We start from the raw sequence: 16,061 nt of genomic DNA, 5'->3' as shown, positions 1-16,061 counted from the left end.
TTATTCAGCCATAAAAAGAATGAAATAATGCTATTTGCCACAACATAGGGGGACCTAGAGGTTATCATACTAAGCGAAGTAAGTCAGAAAGACAAATATGATATCACGTATATGTGGAATCTAAAATATGCTACCAATGAATTTATTCAACAGACAAACTTACAATTACTAAAGGGGAAAGGCTGCTGCTGCTAAGTCACTTCAGTCGTGTCTGACTCTGTGCGACCCCATAAACGGCAGCCCACCAGGCCCCACCGTCCCTGCGATTCTCCAGGCAAGAACAGTGGAGTGTGTTGCCATTTCCTTCTCCAGTGCAGGAAAGTGAAAAGTGAAAGTGAAGTCGCTCAGTCATGTCCCACTCTTAGCGACTCCATGGACTGCAGCCTACCAGGCTCCTCCGTCCATGGGGTTTTCCAAGCAAGAGTACTGGAGTGGGGTGCCATTGCCTTCTCCAAGGGGAAAGGGGAAGGGGATAAATTAGGAGTTTGGGATTAGCAGATACAAACTGCTCTGTATAAAACAGATAACAAGGTCCTATTGTATTGCACATGAACTATATTCAATATCCTGTTATAAATCATGTGTATGCTTGTGTGCTAAGTCACTTCAGTCGTGTCCAACTCTTTGCAACCCCATGGACTGTAGCCCGCCAGGCTCCTCTGGCCATGGGATTTCCCAGGCAAGAGTACTGGAGTGGGATGCCGTGCCTTCCTCCAGGGGATCTTCCTGACCCAGGGATCGAACCCATGTGTCTTACATCTCTTGCATTGGCAGGCAGGTTCTTTACCACTAGCACCATCTGGGAAGCCCAAATAATGGAGAAGAATATGAAAAAGAATTTTATTATATGTGTATCTGTAGTCTGAATCACTTTGCTGTACAATGAGAATTAACACAATATTGTAACACAACATTGTAAATCCAGGAAAAAAAAGTGCAGTTTACAGATGAAACACAATTGTTCCATCTGGTAAAGGAAAAATATTTAAAGGACTTCATTTTCTCAGAGCAGAGAAGGGAAGGGTGGATTTGGAGAGGATTTGAGTGGCAATAAATTGATAAATGTCACATTCCATTCCTTTGGTTACTCAGCTTCCATATATACCCTTCTGCTAAGTTGCTTCAGTCGTGTCCGACTCTGCGCAACCCCACAGACAGCAGCCCACCAGGCTCCCGCATCCCTGGGATTCTCCAGGCAAGAACACTGGAGTGGGTTGCGATTTCCTCCTTCAATGCATGAAAGTGAAAAGTGAAAGTGAAGTCACTCAGTTGTGTCCGACTCTTAGTGACCCCATGGACTGCAGCCTACCAGGCTCCTCCATCCATGGGATTTTCCAGACAAGAGTGCTGGAGTGGGGTGCCATTGCCTTCTCCATACCCTTCTACTCACATTCAAATTCCTGAAAACAATTCTGTTTTTACCTAATAAGACATAGCTATCCAGGGAGTTCCCTGGTGGTCCAGTGGTTAGGACTTCTCATTTTCACTGCCAAGGGCCCAGGTTCAATTTCTGATGGGGTAACTAAGATTCTACAAGTTGCGAGGCACGGCCAAAAAAAGAGACAAAAGACATAGCTGTGTCTCTTACAAGTTCTTATTTTTTTCCCCACGTGAAGAAACTCACAGTCCCAATGGTTGTTATATCTATTGCTGTAGATATCTTCAGTCACTGTCCCACTGAATATTCTGTTCAGTTCAGTCGCTCAGTCATGTCCAACTGTTTGTGATCCCATGGACTGAAGTACGCCAGGCCTCCCTGTCCAACACCAACTCCCGGAGCTTGCTCAAACTCATGTCTATCGAGTAGGTGATGCCATCCAACCATCTCATCCTCTGTTGTCCCCTTCTCCTCCTGCTTTCAATCTTTCCCAGCATCAGGGTCTTTTCAAATGAGTCAGTTCTTCACATCAGGTGGCCACAGTATTGGAGCTTCAGCATCAGTTCTTCCAATGAATGTTCAGGACTGATTTCCTTTAGGATGGACTGGTTGGATCTCCTTGCAGTCCAAGGGACTCTCAAGAGTCTTCTTCAACACCACAGTTCAAAAGCATCAATTCTTTAGCACTCAGCCTTCTTTATGGTCCAGCTCTCACATCCATACATGACCACTGGAAAAACCATAGCTTTGACTAGATGGACCTTTGTTGGCAGAGTAGTGTCCCTGCTTTTTAATATGTCTAGGTTGGTCATAGTTTATCTTCCAAGGAGCAAGCGCCTTTTAATTTCATGGCTGCAGTCACCATCTGCAGTGATTTTGGAGCCCAAGAAAATAAAGTCAGCCACTGTTTCCATTGTTTCCCCATCTGTTTGCTATGAAGTGATGGGATAAAGTGACGGGACTGGATGCTGTGATCTTCGTTTTTTAAATGTTGAGTTTTAAGCCAGCTTTTCACTCTCCTCTTTCACTTGCATCAAGAAGCTCTTCAGTTCCTCTTTGCTTTCTGCCATAAGGGTGGTGTCATCTGCATATCTGAGGTTGATATTTCTCCCAGCAATCTTGATTCCATCTTGTGCTTCATCCAGCCTGGCATTTCTCATAACGTACTCTGCATATACAGTGAAATAAGCAGGATGATGATATACAGCCTTGAAGTACTCCTTTCCCAATTTGGAACCAGTCCGTTGTTCCATGTCTGGTTCTAACTGTTGCTTCTTAACCTGCATACAGATTTCTCAGGAGGCAGGTCAGGTGTCTGGTATTCCCATCTCTAAGAATTTTGTGCAGTTTGTTGTGATCCACACACTCAAAGGCTTTAGTTTAGTCAATAAAGCAGAAGTAGATGTTTTTCTTGAACTCGCTTTCTTTTTCGATGATCCAGTGGCTGTTGGCAGTTTGATCTCTGGTTCCTCTGCCTTTTCTAAATCCAGCTTAAACATCTGGAAGTTCTCGGTTCATGTACTATTGAAGCCTTGCTTGGAGAATTTTGAGCATTACTTTGCTAGCAAGTGAGATGAGTGCAATTGTGCAGTAGTTGGAACATTTTTTGGCATTGCCTTTCTTTGGGATTGTAGTGAAGGCTGACCTTTTCCAGTCCTGTGGCCACTGCTGAGTTTTCCAAATTTGCTGACATATTGAGTTATTTTGGCATATTGTTATGCTGGCATATTGAGAATATTGTTACCTATAGGCTAAACTGTAAAATTTAACTTCCAACAACCTATGTATAAAATAATAATGAGGTTCCTTAAAAAACTAAAACAGAGCTACCGTATGATCCAGCAATCCCACTCCTGGGCATGTATCCAGAGAAAAGTGAAAATGAAGTCGCTCAGTCGTGTCCGACTCTGTGCAACCCCATAGACAGCAGCCCACCAGGCTCCCCCATCCCTGGGATTCTCCAAGCAAGAACACTGGAGTGGGTTGCCATTTCCTTCTCCAAATCCAGAGAAAACCATAATTCAAAAGATACATGTGCCCCAGTATTCATTGCAGCACTGCTTACTGTAGCTAAGACATGGAAGCACCCTAAATGTCCTTAGACAGATGAATGGATAGAGAAGATATGGTACATATGCACAATGGGATATTACTCAGCCATAAAAAGAATGAAGTGATGCCATTTGCAGCAATATATACACACTACGGTGTGTATAATCTGGGCGTTCCCTGGTGGTCCAGAGGCTGACACCATGCTCCCAATGCAGGAGACCTGGGTTCGATTCCTGATCAGGGAACTAGGTCCCACATGCTGCATGCAGGCGGAGCTCCTCTGAGGAAGGAGGCTTGGCATACGCAAAGGCAGGATCGAGCCTCAGCATGCAACTAAGACCTGGCACAGAAAAATAAATAAATTAATAAATGTGAAAAAGTAGATAATCTAGTAAGGCCTTACTGTAAAGCACAATAGACTCCTTGATATTCTGTAATAACCTATATGGGAAAAGAGTCTGAAAAAGATAAATCACTTTGCTGTGCCCCTGAAACTAGCATGGCATTGTAAATCAATTATACTCCAATATGAAATAAAAATTAAACCAGTCATGGGAGAGAGAAGAAAATGGTTAGCATATACAAATAAACCCATGCTTATAAGAAGCAGAGAGAAAATGTATGGTCTTTGTTTCTGTAATGGTCACAGGGCTGTGTTTGGTATCTGTGGTTTCATTTTATGATTCATTCCATATTTTCCTTGTCTTCCGGTGTTGGGGTTTTTTATCTGACAGAGTGACCCAAACCTTCATTGCCAAAGAGTCTGAGTGCTCAGGCATTTTTCTTTTGCTGTTTGTATGCTGTGGTTTCCCCTTGACCTTTATTATTGGGTATGGAAATACCAAGAAGTACCTCAGAATCTTCCAGATTCCAGACACAGTCCTTCTTGCCCCCAGTGTGCAGCAGCAGCCCAGCTTCCTCTTGGTGCTCAGGGTCAGGTATTCTAGTCCAGAGAGGAACTCCTTTTTTGCCTTGTTGGCTCAGTGATGTTGTTGTTCAGTTGCTAAGTTGTGTCCAACTCTTTGCGACCCCATGGACTGTAGCACACCAGGCTCCTCTGTCCTTCACTGTCTCCTGGAATTTGTTCAAATTCATGTCCATTGAGTTGGTGATGCTATCTAGCCATCTCATCCTCTGCCGCCCTTTCTCCTTTTGTCTTCAGTCTTTGCCAGCATCAGAGTCTTTTCCAATGAGTCAGCTCTTTGCATCAGGTGGCCAAAGTATTGGAGCTTCCGCATCAGTCCTTCCAATGAATATTCAGGGTTGATTTCCTTTAGGATTGACTGGTTTGATCTCCTTGCAGTCCAAGGGACTCTCAAGAGTCTTCTCTAACACCACAGTTGGAAAGCATCAATTCTTCAGCGCTCAGCCTTCTTTATAGTCCAACTCTCACATCCATACATGACCACAGGAAAAACCATAGCCTTGACTAGATGGACCTTTGTCAGCAAAGTGATGTCTCTGCTTTCTAATACACTGTCTAGGGGGCTGTCTTACCTTCTAATTCTGTGGAACCAGTGCAAGCATTCCTCCCAAATCAGCAGGGCCCGAAGTTGGCAGGATGGGAAACAAAAGTTCTGCAAGTGGGTTTTTAGATTTAATAGAGAGAGCAGCCAGCCCTACTTCCACCCCTGATTCTGGGACCAAGTCTTCTCTCTTTAGGGAACAGCACTGAATAATAGTTTTGATTCAAAGCATATATTGCATCTTGCAAGACAGAACTTCTTCAGTTCAGGATATTATCTGTCAGCTAATGCTATAACTGAGTCTTCAATAAGCCATTCCACTTTTCAGTTAAGATCAGTCAACTTTCTGTGAGGGGGCATGTGGGTATGAACCCATTGCTGTACTTTCTTGGCTGTAAAATGAGTTCCTTGATCAGATGCAATGCTGTGGGGCATGCCAGAACCCAGACAGTGGATAAGGCCTTCTGTGAGATTCTGTGAGTACATGGGTTTTGGTGCCTAACAGAGGTAGAGAAGACAGCTTTATATTCAGAATGTGTTTGTTCCATTGAAGGTGAGTCTGCCCCCTCAGTGAAGGAAGAGGTCCAGAAAGGTCCTAAACAAATCGTCTGCTACCAGATGGCTGGCTGATCCTCCCTGGGGGAGCAGTGCCACATTACAGACTTAGTTGTTTGTGTTTGGGGGGATTTTTTTTTATTATGGTAAGCATAAACTTTTTGCCATTTTAATAATGTTAAGGGTTACAATAATGTTAAGGGTTACAATTCAGTGGCATTTACAATGTTATGCACCCATCACCATTATCCATTTCCAAAATGTTTTTATCTTCGCAAACAAAATTAAACAGTAACTCCTCATATACCTCTTCCCTCAGTGCCTGGTAGCTTCTGTTTTATCTTCGGTCTCTGTGAATTTGACTGCTGTAAGTACCTCACATAAGTGGAATCATACAACATTTGTCCTTATGCATATGGCAAATTTTACTTAGCATAATGTTTTCAAGGTTGGTCCTCATTGTAGCATGGATCAGAGCGTCATCTCTTTCTGTGGCTGAAAATACTCCATTGTATGGATAATCCTACATTTTGTTAATCCATGCATCTGCTGCTGGGCGTTGGTGTTGTTTTCCCATTTTTGCTGTTGTGAATAGTGCTGCTGGGGGAACGTTTGTGTCCAAGGCTTTGTTTGGGCATCTCTTTTCCCGTCTTTGGGATATACGCCCAGGAGTGGAACTGCAGCGTCATGTGATGATGTTTAATTTACTGAGAAACCACTGGAGCGTTTTCCACGGTGTCTTAGCATTTACATTCCCACCAGAAATGTGCCTATTTCTCAACATTTTCACTGACTTTTCAGCATCTATTTTTCCTTTTTTAAAAACATTAGACATCTGCCCCTGGTGCAGCCACGTCTGACGCGGAGTCTTGTTGTGGTTTTGACTTGCATTTCCCTTGTGGCCCGTGGTGATGAGTATCTCCCTGTGCTTGGCGCTGTCTTCTGCATTGTCTTTGGAGAAATGTTTACTCAAGTCCTTTGCCCATTTTAAAATTGAGTTGTCTTTTTGTTGTTGAGTTGTAAAAGTTCCTTAAACATTCTGCATCCTTGACCCTTGTTAGATAAATGATTTGCAGATATTTTCTTCCATTCTGTGGGTAGCTCCCCCCCCTACTTTGCTTGATGTGTCCCTTGATGCACAAATGTTTTAATTTTAACGAAGCCCAATTCATCTAGTCTGTGGTAACTTCTGCTTTTGGTGTCATATCTTGTGAAATCCAAAATTGTGAAGATTTGCTCCTGTTTTCTTCTGAGAATTTCAGAACTTAAGCTCTTATGTTTAGGTCTTCTACCCAATTTGAGTTATATTTTATTTGGTGTAGGTATGGTTCAACTTAACTTTTCTGTATGTGGATATCCAGTTTTCCCCAATACCATTTGTTGAAAAGACTGTCCTTTCCCCATTGAATGGCCTCGGCATTGTTTTCAAAAACCATGTGACCATACGTCCAGGTTTTATTTCTGGGCTCTGTATTCTAGCGTGCTTTGTGTGTCTCCTTACGCCAGTATATGCTTGGTCTCTTATGGGCCACTTTCATCTGACGATAGGTGGCTGTGTGCATGTCCAGTCTGGTGCCTAGGTCGGTCAGACAACGCCTGACGGGACGCTCAGGCCACATCTTACCCATTGTCCTGTGTTAAGGTGTTTGCTTTCTCCCAAGGGTCAAGCGCAAGCCAGAATGATTTCTCCAAAGGCAAATAGTTATCCCCAGAAGAGGGCATAGGTTTGCTCCCAAATCCTAGAAGTCTGTGCTGTGCTGCTCCTGTCAGTACTTGCTCAGAGGGTGTGTACAGCATCCACAACTCGCCAGGGACACTTCAGGTATCATCGAGTCTCCTGGCTCGGGCTGGGCTTGCTGCAGAGCCTAAGTTTTGCTTGGTTCCACTTGAAACTGGTAGCCTTGTGAGTGACTCTAAATGAATGTCACAGTAGCAGTCTCAAATGTGGTGTATGTTACCTTGAAAATCTACAAAGATGGACAAGTGTTTTGCCTTTTTTCATGATGGGTTGTTTGATGTGCAGCAGCTTATCTTTCGTCTTGGAGTGGATGGCTTGACAGGCTCAGATCACTGAAACTCTTAAGTCACTTCCCTGAGGTCATGGGCTGCCCATTCTTACAGGGATTATCTGCCAGGCTCTAGTTTGCATGTTTTTTTGAGACATTTTAAGTACTTGCTACTTTCTGCTCATCAGGTCCACTGGACGTGTGGCCATTTGAGTTCAAACCTCACTCACTGTGCAGATTTTGTATCAGTCAGGGTCCAGTCAGGCAGAAGAAACCACAGGGTGATTTGAACAAGGAAACGCTGCTGTGCTGTGGGAACTTGCTGGCAAGAGCACCCTGGAGCCTGGAAAGAGAGCCTCTTCCTCTTGCTGTGTCTCTTTAGCACCCTCTGCCGGCAGAACATAACACTGTGCCAGCCCGCAGAGGAAAACGAAAGGGCCCAGCGCATTTTCCCAGAGTAGGCACTGACGGGCCGATTTGGAACTGAGGCTCCGGATGCATAATAGGCATAGTTTATCATTTAAATGGACAGTGCGGAGCAGGTTTTACTTGTTCAAGATGAAGCTAAATAGTTGGGACCTTGCTGTGACAATACAGTATTCCATTCAATTATTAATAACTAACACTATTCCTCACCATCACCAATATCTGTATATTACGGAGGCACAGATGTGAATAAGACAGTCTCTGTCCATAGGGAACTTATATATTTTTCTGTTAATAAGTTATTTTCAAGGGACTTTGAACAGTTCCTTTGCCTATTTCATTCTTTGAAGTAAAATTTAAACCTCAAAAATGCTTGCTTTGGTAAATTAAGAGTACCTCCTCAGATTTCCCTGGTGGCGCAGTGGATAGGAGTCCGCCCGCCAGTGCAGGGGACACAGGTTCAATCCCTGGTCCAGAAAGATCCCACATGGTGCAGAGCAGCTAAGCCGGTGTGCAGCAACAGAGCCCACGCTCTGCAGCCCGTGTGCTGCAACTACTGGAGCCTGTGCACCTAGCGCCTGTGCTCTGCAGCAGAAGCCACCGCAGCGGGGAGTAGCTGCCGCTTCATGCAACCAGAGAAAGCCTGTGCAAAAGCAACAAAGACTCGGTGCAGCCAAAAATAAGTAAATAAAATAAAAATTTAAGAAGATTTTTAAAGAGTACTTTAGCACCATGTGATGCTGTATGTTTTTTATCTGTGTACCTTGCATTTCTTTTTTACCATACCCCTTGATTTTACTTATCTCTTTATCTCAATCTGTGTAGAAAATGATACACTTACTGCTGCTATCATTGATCCCCTGAACCCTTGCACTATCACTGGTCCCTAAACAAAGATAAATAATATTCTTTAAGAAATTGACGGGCCTCACTTCTTTTTTTAAAAAAAATTTTTTTGGATTATAGTTGATTTATAATATTGTGTTAATTTCTGCTGTACAACAAAATATTCAGTTATACATATAACCACTCTTTTTTAGATTATTTTTCCATATAGGTCATAGAGTATTGAGAAGAGTTCCCTGTGCTATAAAGTAGGTCCTTATTAGTTACTATTTTATATATAATAGTGCATATTGTCTTTTCCAGTCTCCCAATTTATACCTTTCCTTTCCCCCACTGCTTTCCACCCTGGTAACCATGAGTTTGTTTTCTACGTCTCTGGCTCTATTTCTGTTCTGTAAATAAATTCATTTGTACCATTGTTTTAGATTCCATATGTCATTTCACTTCAGTCACTCAGTCATGTCCGACTCTTTGCGACCCCATAGACTGCAGCACACCAGGCCTCCCTGTCCATCACCAACTCCCAGAGTTTACTCAAACTTGTGTTCATGGAGTCAGTGATGCCATCCAACCATCTCATCCTCTGTCGTCCCCTTCTCCTCCCACCTTCAGTCTTTCCCAGCATCAGGATCTTTTTTAATGAGTCAGTTCTTTGCAACAGGTGGCCAAAATATTGGAGTTTAAGCTTCAGCATCAGTCCTTCCAGTGAATATTCAGGACTGATTTCCTTTAGGATGGACTGGTTGGATCTCCTTGCAGTCCAAGGGACTCTCAAGAGTCACCTCCAACACCACAGTTCAAAAGCATCATTCTTCGGCGCTCAGCTTTCTTTATAGTCCAACTCTCACAACCATACATGACTACTGGAAAAACCATAGCCTTGACTAGATGGACCTTTATTGGCAAAGTAATGTCTCTGCTTTTAAATATGCTGTCTAGGTTGGTCATAACTTTTCTTTCAAGGGGAAAGAGTCTTTTAATTCATGGCTGCAGTTACCATCTGCAGTGATTTTGGAGCCCAAGAAAATAAAGTCTGTCACTGTTTCCACTGTTTCCTCATCTATTTGCCATGAAGTAATGGGACCAGATGCCATGATCTTAGTTTTCTGAATGTTGAATTTTAAGCCAACTTTTTCACTCTTCTCTTTCACTTTCATCAAGAGGCTCTTTAGTTCCTCTTCGCTTTCTGCCATAAGGGTGGTGTCATCTGCATATCTGAGGTTATTGATATTTCTCCTGGCAATCTTGATTCCAGCTTGTACTTCATCCAGCCCAGCATTTCTCATTAAGTACTCTGCATATAAGTTAAATAAGCAGGGTGACAATCTACAGCCTTGATGTACTTCTTTCCCAATTTGGAACCAGTCTGTTGTTCCATATCTGGTTCTAACTATTGCTTCTTGACCTGCATACAGATTTCTCAGGAGGCAGGTAAGGTGTCTGATATTCCCATCTCTTGAAGAATTTTCCACAGTTTGTTGTGATCCATACAGTCAAAGGCTTTAGCAGAAGTCAGTAAAGCAGAAGTAGATTTTTTTTGGAACTCTCTTGCTTTTTCGATGATCTGGCAGATGTTGGCAATTTGATCTCTGGTTCCTCTGCCTTTTTCTAAATCCAGCTTGAACATCTGGAAGTTCACGGTTCATGTACTGTTGAAGCCTGGCGTGGAGAATTTTGAGCATTACTTTACTAGCTTGTGAGATGAATGCAAATGTGCAGTAGCTTGAACCTTCTTTGGCATTGCTTTTCTTTGGGATCGGAATGAAAACTGACCTTTTCCAGTCCTGTGGCCACTGGTGATTTTTCCAAATTTGCAGGCATATTGAGTGTAGCACTTTCACAGCATCATCTTTTAGGATTTGAAATAGCTCAACTGGAATTCCATCATCTCCACTAGCTTTGTTTGTAGTGATGCTTTCTAAGGCCTGCTTGACTTTGCATTCCAGGATGTCTGCCTCTAGGTGAGTGATCACACCATCATGGTTATCTGGGTCGTGAAGATCTTTTTTGTACAGTTCTTCTGTGTATTCTTGACATCTCTTCTTAATATCTTCTGCTTCTGTTAGGTCCATACCATTTCTGTCCTTTATTGTGCCCATCTTTGCATGAAAAGTTCCCTTGGTATCTCTAATTTTCTTGAAGAGATCTCTAGTCTTTCCCATTCTATTGTTTTCCTCTATTTCTTTGCATTGATCGCTAAGGCAGGCTTTCTTATCTCTCCTTGCTATTCTTTGGAACTCTGCATTCCAAATGGGTATATCTTTCCTTTTCTCCTTTGCCTTTCACTTCTCTTCTTTTCACAGTTATTTGTAAGCCCTCCTCAGACAACCACTTTGCCTTTTTGCATTTCTTTTTCTTGAGGGTGGTTTTGATCACTGTACAATGTCACAGACCTCCGTCCATAGTTCTTCAGGCACTCTGATCAGATCTAATCCCTTGAATCTATATGTCACTTCCACTGTATAATTGTAAGGGATTTGCTTAGGTCATACCTGAATGGTCTGGTAGTTTTCCCCACTTCCTTCAATTTAAGTCTGAACTTTGCAATATGGAGTTCATGATCTGAGCCATAGTCAGCTCCTGGTCTGGTTTTTGCTGACTGTATAGAGCTTGTCCATCTTTGGCTGCAAAGAATATAATCAGTCTGATTTTGGTATTGACCATCTGGTGATGTCCATGTGTAGAGTCTTCTCTTGTGTTGTTGGAAGAAGGTGTTTGCTATGACCAGTGCGTTCTCTTGGCAGAACTCTATTAGCCTTTGCCCTGCTTCATTCTGTACTCCAAGGCCAAATTTGCCTGTTACTCCAGGTGTTTCTTGACTTCCTAGTTTTGCATTCCAGTCCCCTATAATGAAAAGGACATCTTTTTTGGGTGTTAGTTCTAGAAGGCCTCGTAGGTCTTCATAAAACCGTTCAACTTCAGCTTCTTCAGCATTACTGGTTAGGGCATAGACTTAGATTACTGTGATGTTGAATGTTTTGCCTTGGAAATGAACAGAGATCATTCTATCATTTTTGAGATTGCATCAAAGTACTGCATTTCAAACTCTTTCGTTGACTATGATGGCTACTCCATTTCTTCTAAGGGATTCCTGCCCGCAGTAGTGGATGTGATGGTCATCTGAGTTAAATTCACCCATTCCAGTCCATTTTAGTTCGCTGATTCCTAGAATGTCAACATACACTCTTGCCATCTCCTGTTTGACCACTTCCAATTTGCCTTGATTCATGGACCTAACATTCCAGGTTCCTATGCAATATTTTCTTTACAGCATTGGACTTTACTTCCATCACCAGTCACATCCACAACTGGGTACTGTTTTTGCTTTGGCTCCATCTCTTCATTCTTTCTGGAGTTTCCATATGTAAGTGATATCATATATTTGTCTTTCTCTGTCTGATTTCACTCAGTATGACAGTCTCTAGGTCCGTCTATGCAAATGGCATTCTTTCTTTCTTTTTCATGACTAATGTTCCATTGTATATATGCATGACGTCATCTTTATCCATCCCTGATGATGAACTTTAGGCTGTTTCCAGTAGTCCTGCTATTGTAAGTAGTGTTGCCGTGAACATTGGAGTGCATGTATTATTTCAAATTATGGTATTCTCTGGATATATGCCCAGGAATGGGAGTGCAGGGACGTATCGTAGCCCTATTTTTAGTTTTTTAAGGAACTTCCACACTGTTCTCCACATTGAATGTACCAGTTTATATGCCCACCAACCGTATATAGAGGGTTTCCTTTTCTCCACACCTTCTCCAGCTTTTATTGTTTATAGATGTTTGGTGGCCATTCTGACCAGTGTGAGGTGATACCTCACTATAGTTCTGATTTGCATTTCTCTAATAATGAGTGATGTTGAGCATCTTTTCATGTGCTTTTTGTAAGGGACCTAACTTCTTGATCCTTAAAAGACATAGGCTGGGATGTCTCTGGCTGAAGGGGGATTGTCCATTAGAGAGAGTTGGGGGCTCTGAACAGAAAGCATCTCATCCCCTGACTTTCTTTCCTGGGCAGATCCTGCTGTCGCTGCTATTACCACGCCAGAACCGCCTAAGAAGTGAGATTGAAGAAGCCCTGGACATGGACCTCCTTACGCAGGAAGCAGAACACGGGGCCCTGAATGTCCCTCATCTCTCCAAGTACATTCTCAACATGATGACTCTGCTGTGTGCACCGGTTCGTGATGAGGCAGTGCAGAAACTGGAGAACATCTCAGACCCTGTTTGGTTACTGAGGTGTGAAGCTTGACCACTGGGCCGGGCACAGCTGGGCGGGACACTGACTCACAGCTGCTGTCTCTTCCCCACTGAAGACCTGACTGGACTCCTCTTTTCCGTGGTCCATTCGCTTTTCTTTTCTGAAGATGGCCTTAGATTGATTTGGCTCCCTGTGTACCATCCTACCGTAGGTCACTGGAGTATGTAATCCTTTCTTCCAAGGAACTCAGACACCCCTATGCCAGGCTTTCTTATTGCAGTTCACACAATGTGAAGATAGAGATTGGAGACGATCCCTTTTTCAGAGTTATAGAAACCAAGACCCAGAAAGTTTAAAAAAAAAGTGAATTGTCCAGAAATAGCATCAGAAATAACATCAGATGTAATCTTACTGTTCAGAGAGATTTGTTGTCATGCTGATGTATTTCCTTCTACTGACTACTTTTTTTTTTTTTAAAGAGACATAGAATGGCTGGTGTGAAAAAGTCCAAAGGCTGCAACATCCAGAGACTTACTTGCTGCTAGTGCTGCCAGTCATTCACTCTGGGCCTTGGGTCCTGGGCCACAGTGCCATCTTTTGTAAATTTCAGAGGCCAGACCTAAAGCCCCTCCCACCTCTAGAATACAGTGATTTAATGATACCTTGTGTAGGCTCCCCGCCCCGCCCCCACTGGAGAAAGTAGGGAAACATCCTTTCATAGTATAAATATTCCATTTTCTCCTGTGTCAGAGGGATCTTCCAGGTTCTGGGCCTGATGAAAATGGACATGGTGAACTACACTATCCAGAGCCTTCAGCCCCAGCTGCAGGAACATTCCATCCAGTACGAACGAGCGAAATTTCAGGACCTTCTCAACAAGCAGCCCAGTATGTATATAAACTTGAGGGAGAGCGGGGGTGGGGGTGGGGAGTATGACCTTGGGTTCTGGCTTTATGATGTGGGAGGGAACTCTGCCTCTGTTTAAGAACAGAGTTTCTCGCTCAGACTAGGGGCGGCAGAAGGCTGCTGGCCCGACCAAAGCGTTTCCCTGCTGAGGGGAGGAGACCTCACCCGAGGTCCCCAGGCCGCAGGGCGGTGCTGAGGGGGCCTCCGCTCTGCGCAGGCCTCCTGGATCACACCGCACGCTGGCTGACCCGCGCGGCCGCACAGCTGTCCGCGCCACCGCCCAGCGGCCCCGACGCCGCCGACGCTGCCAGCTCGCCCTGCTCCTCCCCCGGCGAGGCGGCCAGCAGCCCGGAGCCCCTCAGCCCCACCATGGTGCTGTCCCAGGGCTTCCTGAACCTCCTCCTCTGGGACCCTGAAGACGACGAGTTCCCTGAGGTAGGAGGGGGCGCCCGGCCCTGTGGTGCGGGCGCAGGGCCTGCCCGGGGCCGCCCCCTAACGGCCCGCCCCGCCTGCCCCCCAGACCCTGCTGACGGACCGAGCGCGGCTGCAGGAGCTGGAGGCACAGCTGCGCCAGCTAACCATCCTGGCCTCCGTCTTGCTGGTTTCCAGCAGCTTCTCTGGCAGCGTCCTGTTTGGCTCACCTCAGTTTGTGGATAAGCTGAAACGCGTAACCAGAGCCCTGTTGGAGGAGTTCAAGTCCAGGTGAGCTGCAGAGGTCTGTTTTAGACCAAAGTGGGGTGAGGACACGGCGGCTGAGGCAGGATGCCTCGCGTTCCCATGAACCGCAGAAAGGCCCTGTGGACTCAGCCACAGAGATGCGGGGTGTCTTTCCTTAAGTGCTCTTGAGGCTGCTTTTTTAAAATTTTTATCGAGGTGTAATTGATTTACAGTGTCGTGTTAGTTTCAGGTGCACAGCAACGTAAATCGGTCACACATTTATCCGCTCTTTTTAAGATTCTTTTCCCGCACGGGCGTTACAGAGTATTGAGTAGAGCTCCCTGTGCTACATAGCAGGTCCTTATTAGTGATATGTTTTATATGTAGTAGTGAATATATGCATCAATCTCAATCTTCCAATTTATCTCCCTTGAGACTTCTGACAAAGAAAAATAAAACTTTCTTCCAACAGGGCAGTAAGGAGGATTGTTTACTGTAAAATGATTCCATGTTGTTGCTACAGAGGAGCCTTTCTCTAGTTGTGTGGGCTGGTCTTACCTAACTCCAGGAGCCAGTCAGCAGTGTTGGCTGAGCGCCTACTGCGTGCAGGGTGACACACCCTGGGAGAGGAAACAGTGGAATCCAAAGGCCAGGTTTGTTATTGTAATTGTGAGAGCAGGACAGATGACCGTGGAAAATGTCCAAGAAAGTCTTAAAAGTGCACATATATATATTACATGGAGTTGGAACGTTCTGAGTGGATATGCAACCCCTGTCCAGAGCTGATTTTATAGTTTATCTCGTTTTCTAAGAAGAACGTGGTATCACACAGAGAATACTGTCTGGAGGGTAACGGTGGAAACCCTGCCCTGCCCACCGGGCTCAAGCTCCCAGGGTCTGGGGTGAGGGCGGCAGGGTGGCCGGGCGTCTCCCTGGTGTGGGCCTGACTTACGGTGTGGAGCATCGGGGCTCGTGGCCACCCCTGGGTCCCAGCTCACTCTCCTCCATGGTCTAGGCCTGAGGAGGAGGCTGTGCTGACTGTGAGCGAACAGGTGGCTCAGGAGATCCACCAGAGCCTCAAGAACATGGGCCTGGCTGCTCTGAGCAGCGACAACACGGCCTCTCTGATAGGGCAGCTCCAGGACGTCGCCAGGAAGGAGAACTGTGTCCGCAGCGTCATTGGTGAGTGTGCCCGTCGGGGCGAGAATGGTGAAGGGAGAGGCCGATCCCGACCCCTGGACATTGCTCACCGAGCCATTTAACAATAAAAAGTGTGATAACTGGACAGGTCACTGGGTAGGCTTTAGTTTTTGCAAAATGCTGGGTTGAAAATACATGCCTTTTAGTTTAAAGACTGCCTCTATGAGGTTTCCCTGGTTGTCCAGTGGTTAAGACCCCACGCTTCCACTGCAGGGGGCTCGGGTTTGATCCTTGGTCAGGGAAGTTCTGCATGCTGTGAGGTGCAACCAAAAATTTTTTAAGAAGATAAAAAAGACTGACTCTGTTGGTTCTAAGGGAGATTTGCACCAGCAATTCATGGCTTCTCGGTGTTGCATACTGTCCAA

The 16,061-nt window shown here is 44.7% G+C and overlaps 1 protein-coding gene across 7 annotated transcripts in view; it reads left to right on the top strand.

Annotated features, from left to right (window-relative positions):
* TCP11 (t-complex 11) overlaps nt 1–16,061 on the top strand; it is a 172,838-nt gene that overhangs the window by 143,839 nt on the left and 12,938 nt on the right. For all 7 annotated transcript variants that reach the window (XM_059880349.1, XM_024983609.2, XM_059880350.1 and 4 more), the window contains 5 exons: nt 12,751–12,971; nt 13,684–13,820; nt 14,057–14,274; nt 14,360–14,541; nt 15,512–15,678. In XM_059880349.1, the coding sequence (XP_059736332.1) occupies nt 12,751–12,971; nt 13,684–13,820; nt 14,057–14,274; nt 14,360–14,541; nt 15,512–15,678 (925 nt within the window). The remainder of the gene's footprint in view (nt 1–12,750; nt 12,972–13,683; nt 13,821–14,056; nt 14,275–14,359; nt 14,542–15,511; nt 15,679–16,061) is intronic.

The sequence above is a fragment of the Bos taurus genome, chromosome 23 (assembly GCF_002263795.3).
Source record: "Bos taurus isolate L1 Dominette 01449 registration number 42190680 breed Hereford chromosome 23, ARS-UCD2.0, whole genome shotgun sequence".
NCBI classification, from domain to species: Eukaryota; Metazoa; Chordata; class Mammalia; order Artiodactyla; family Bovidae; genus Bos; species Bos taurus.
Note: the sequence above shows the minus strand (reverse complement) of the source record. Positions and strands in the feature narration are given on the sequence as shown.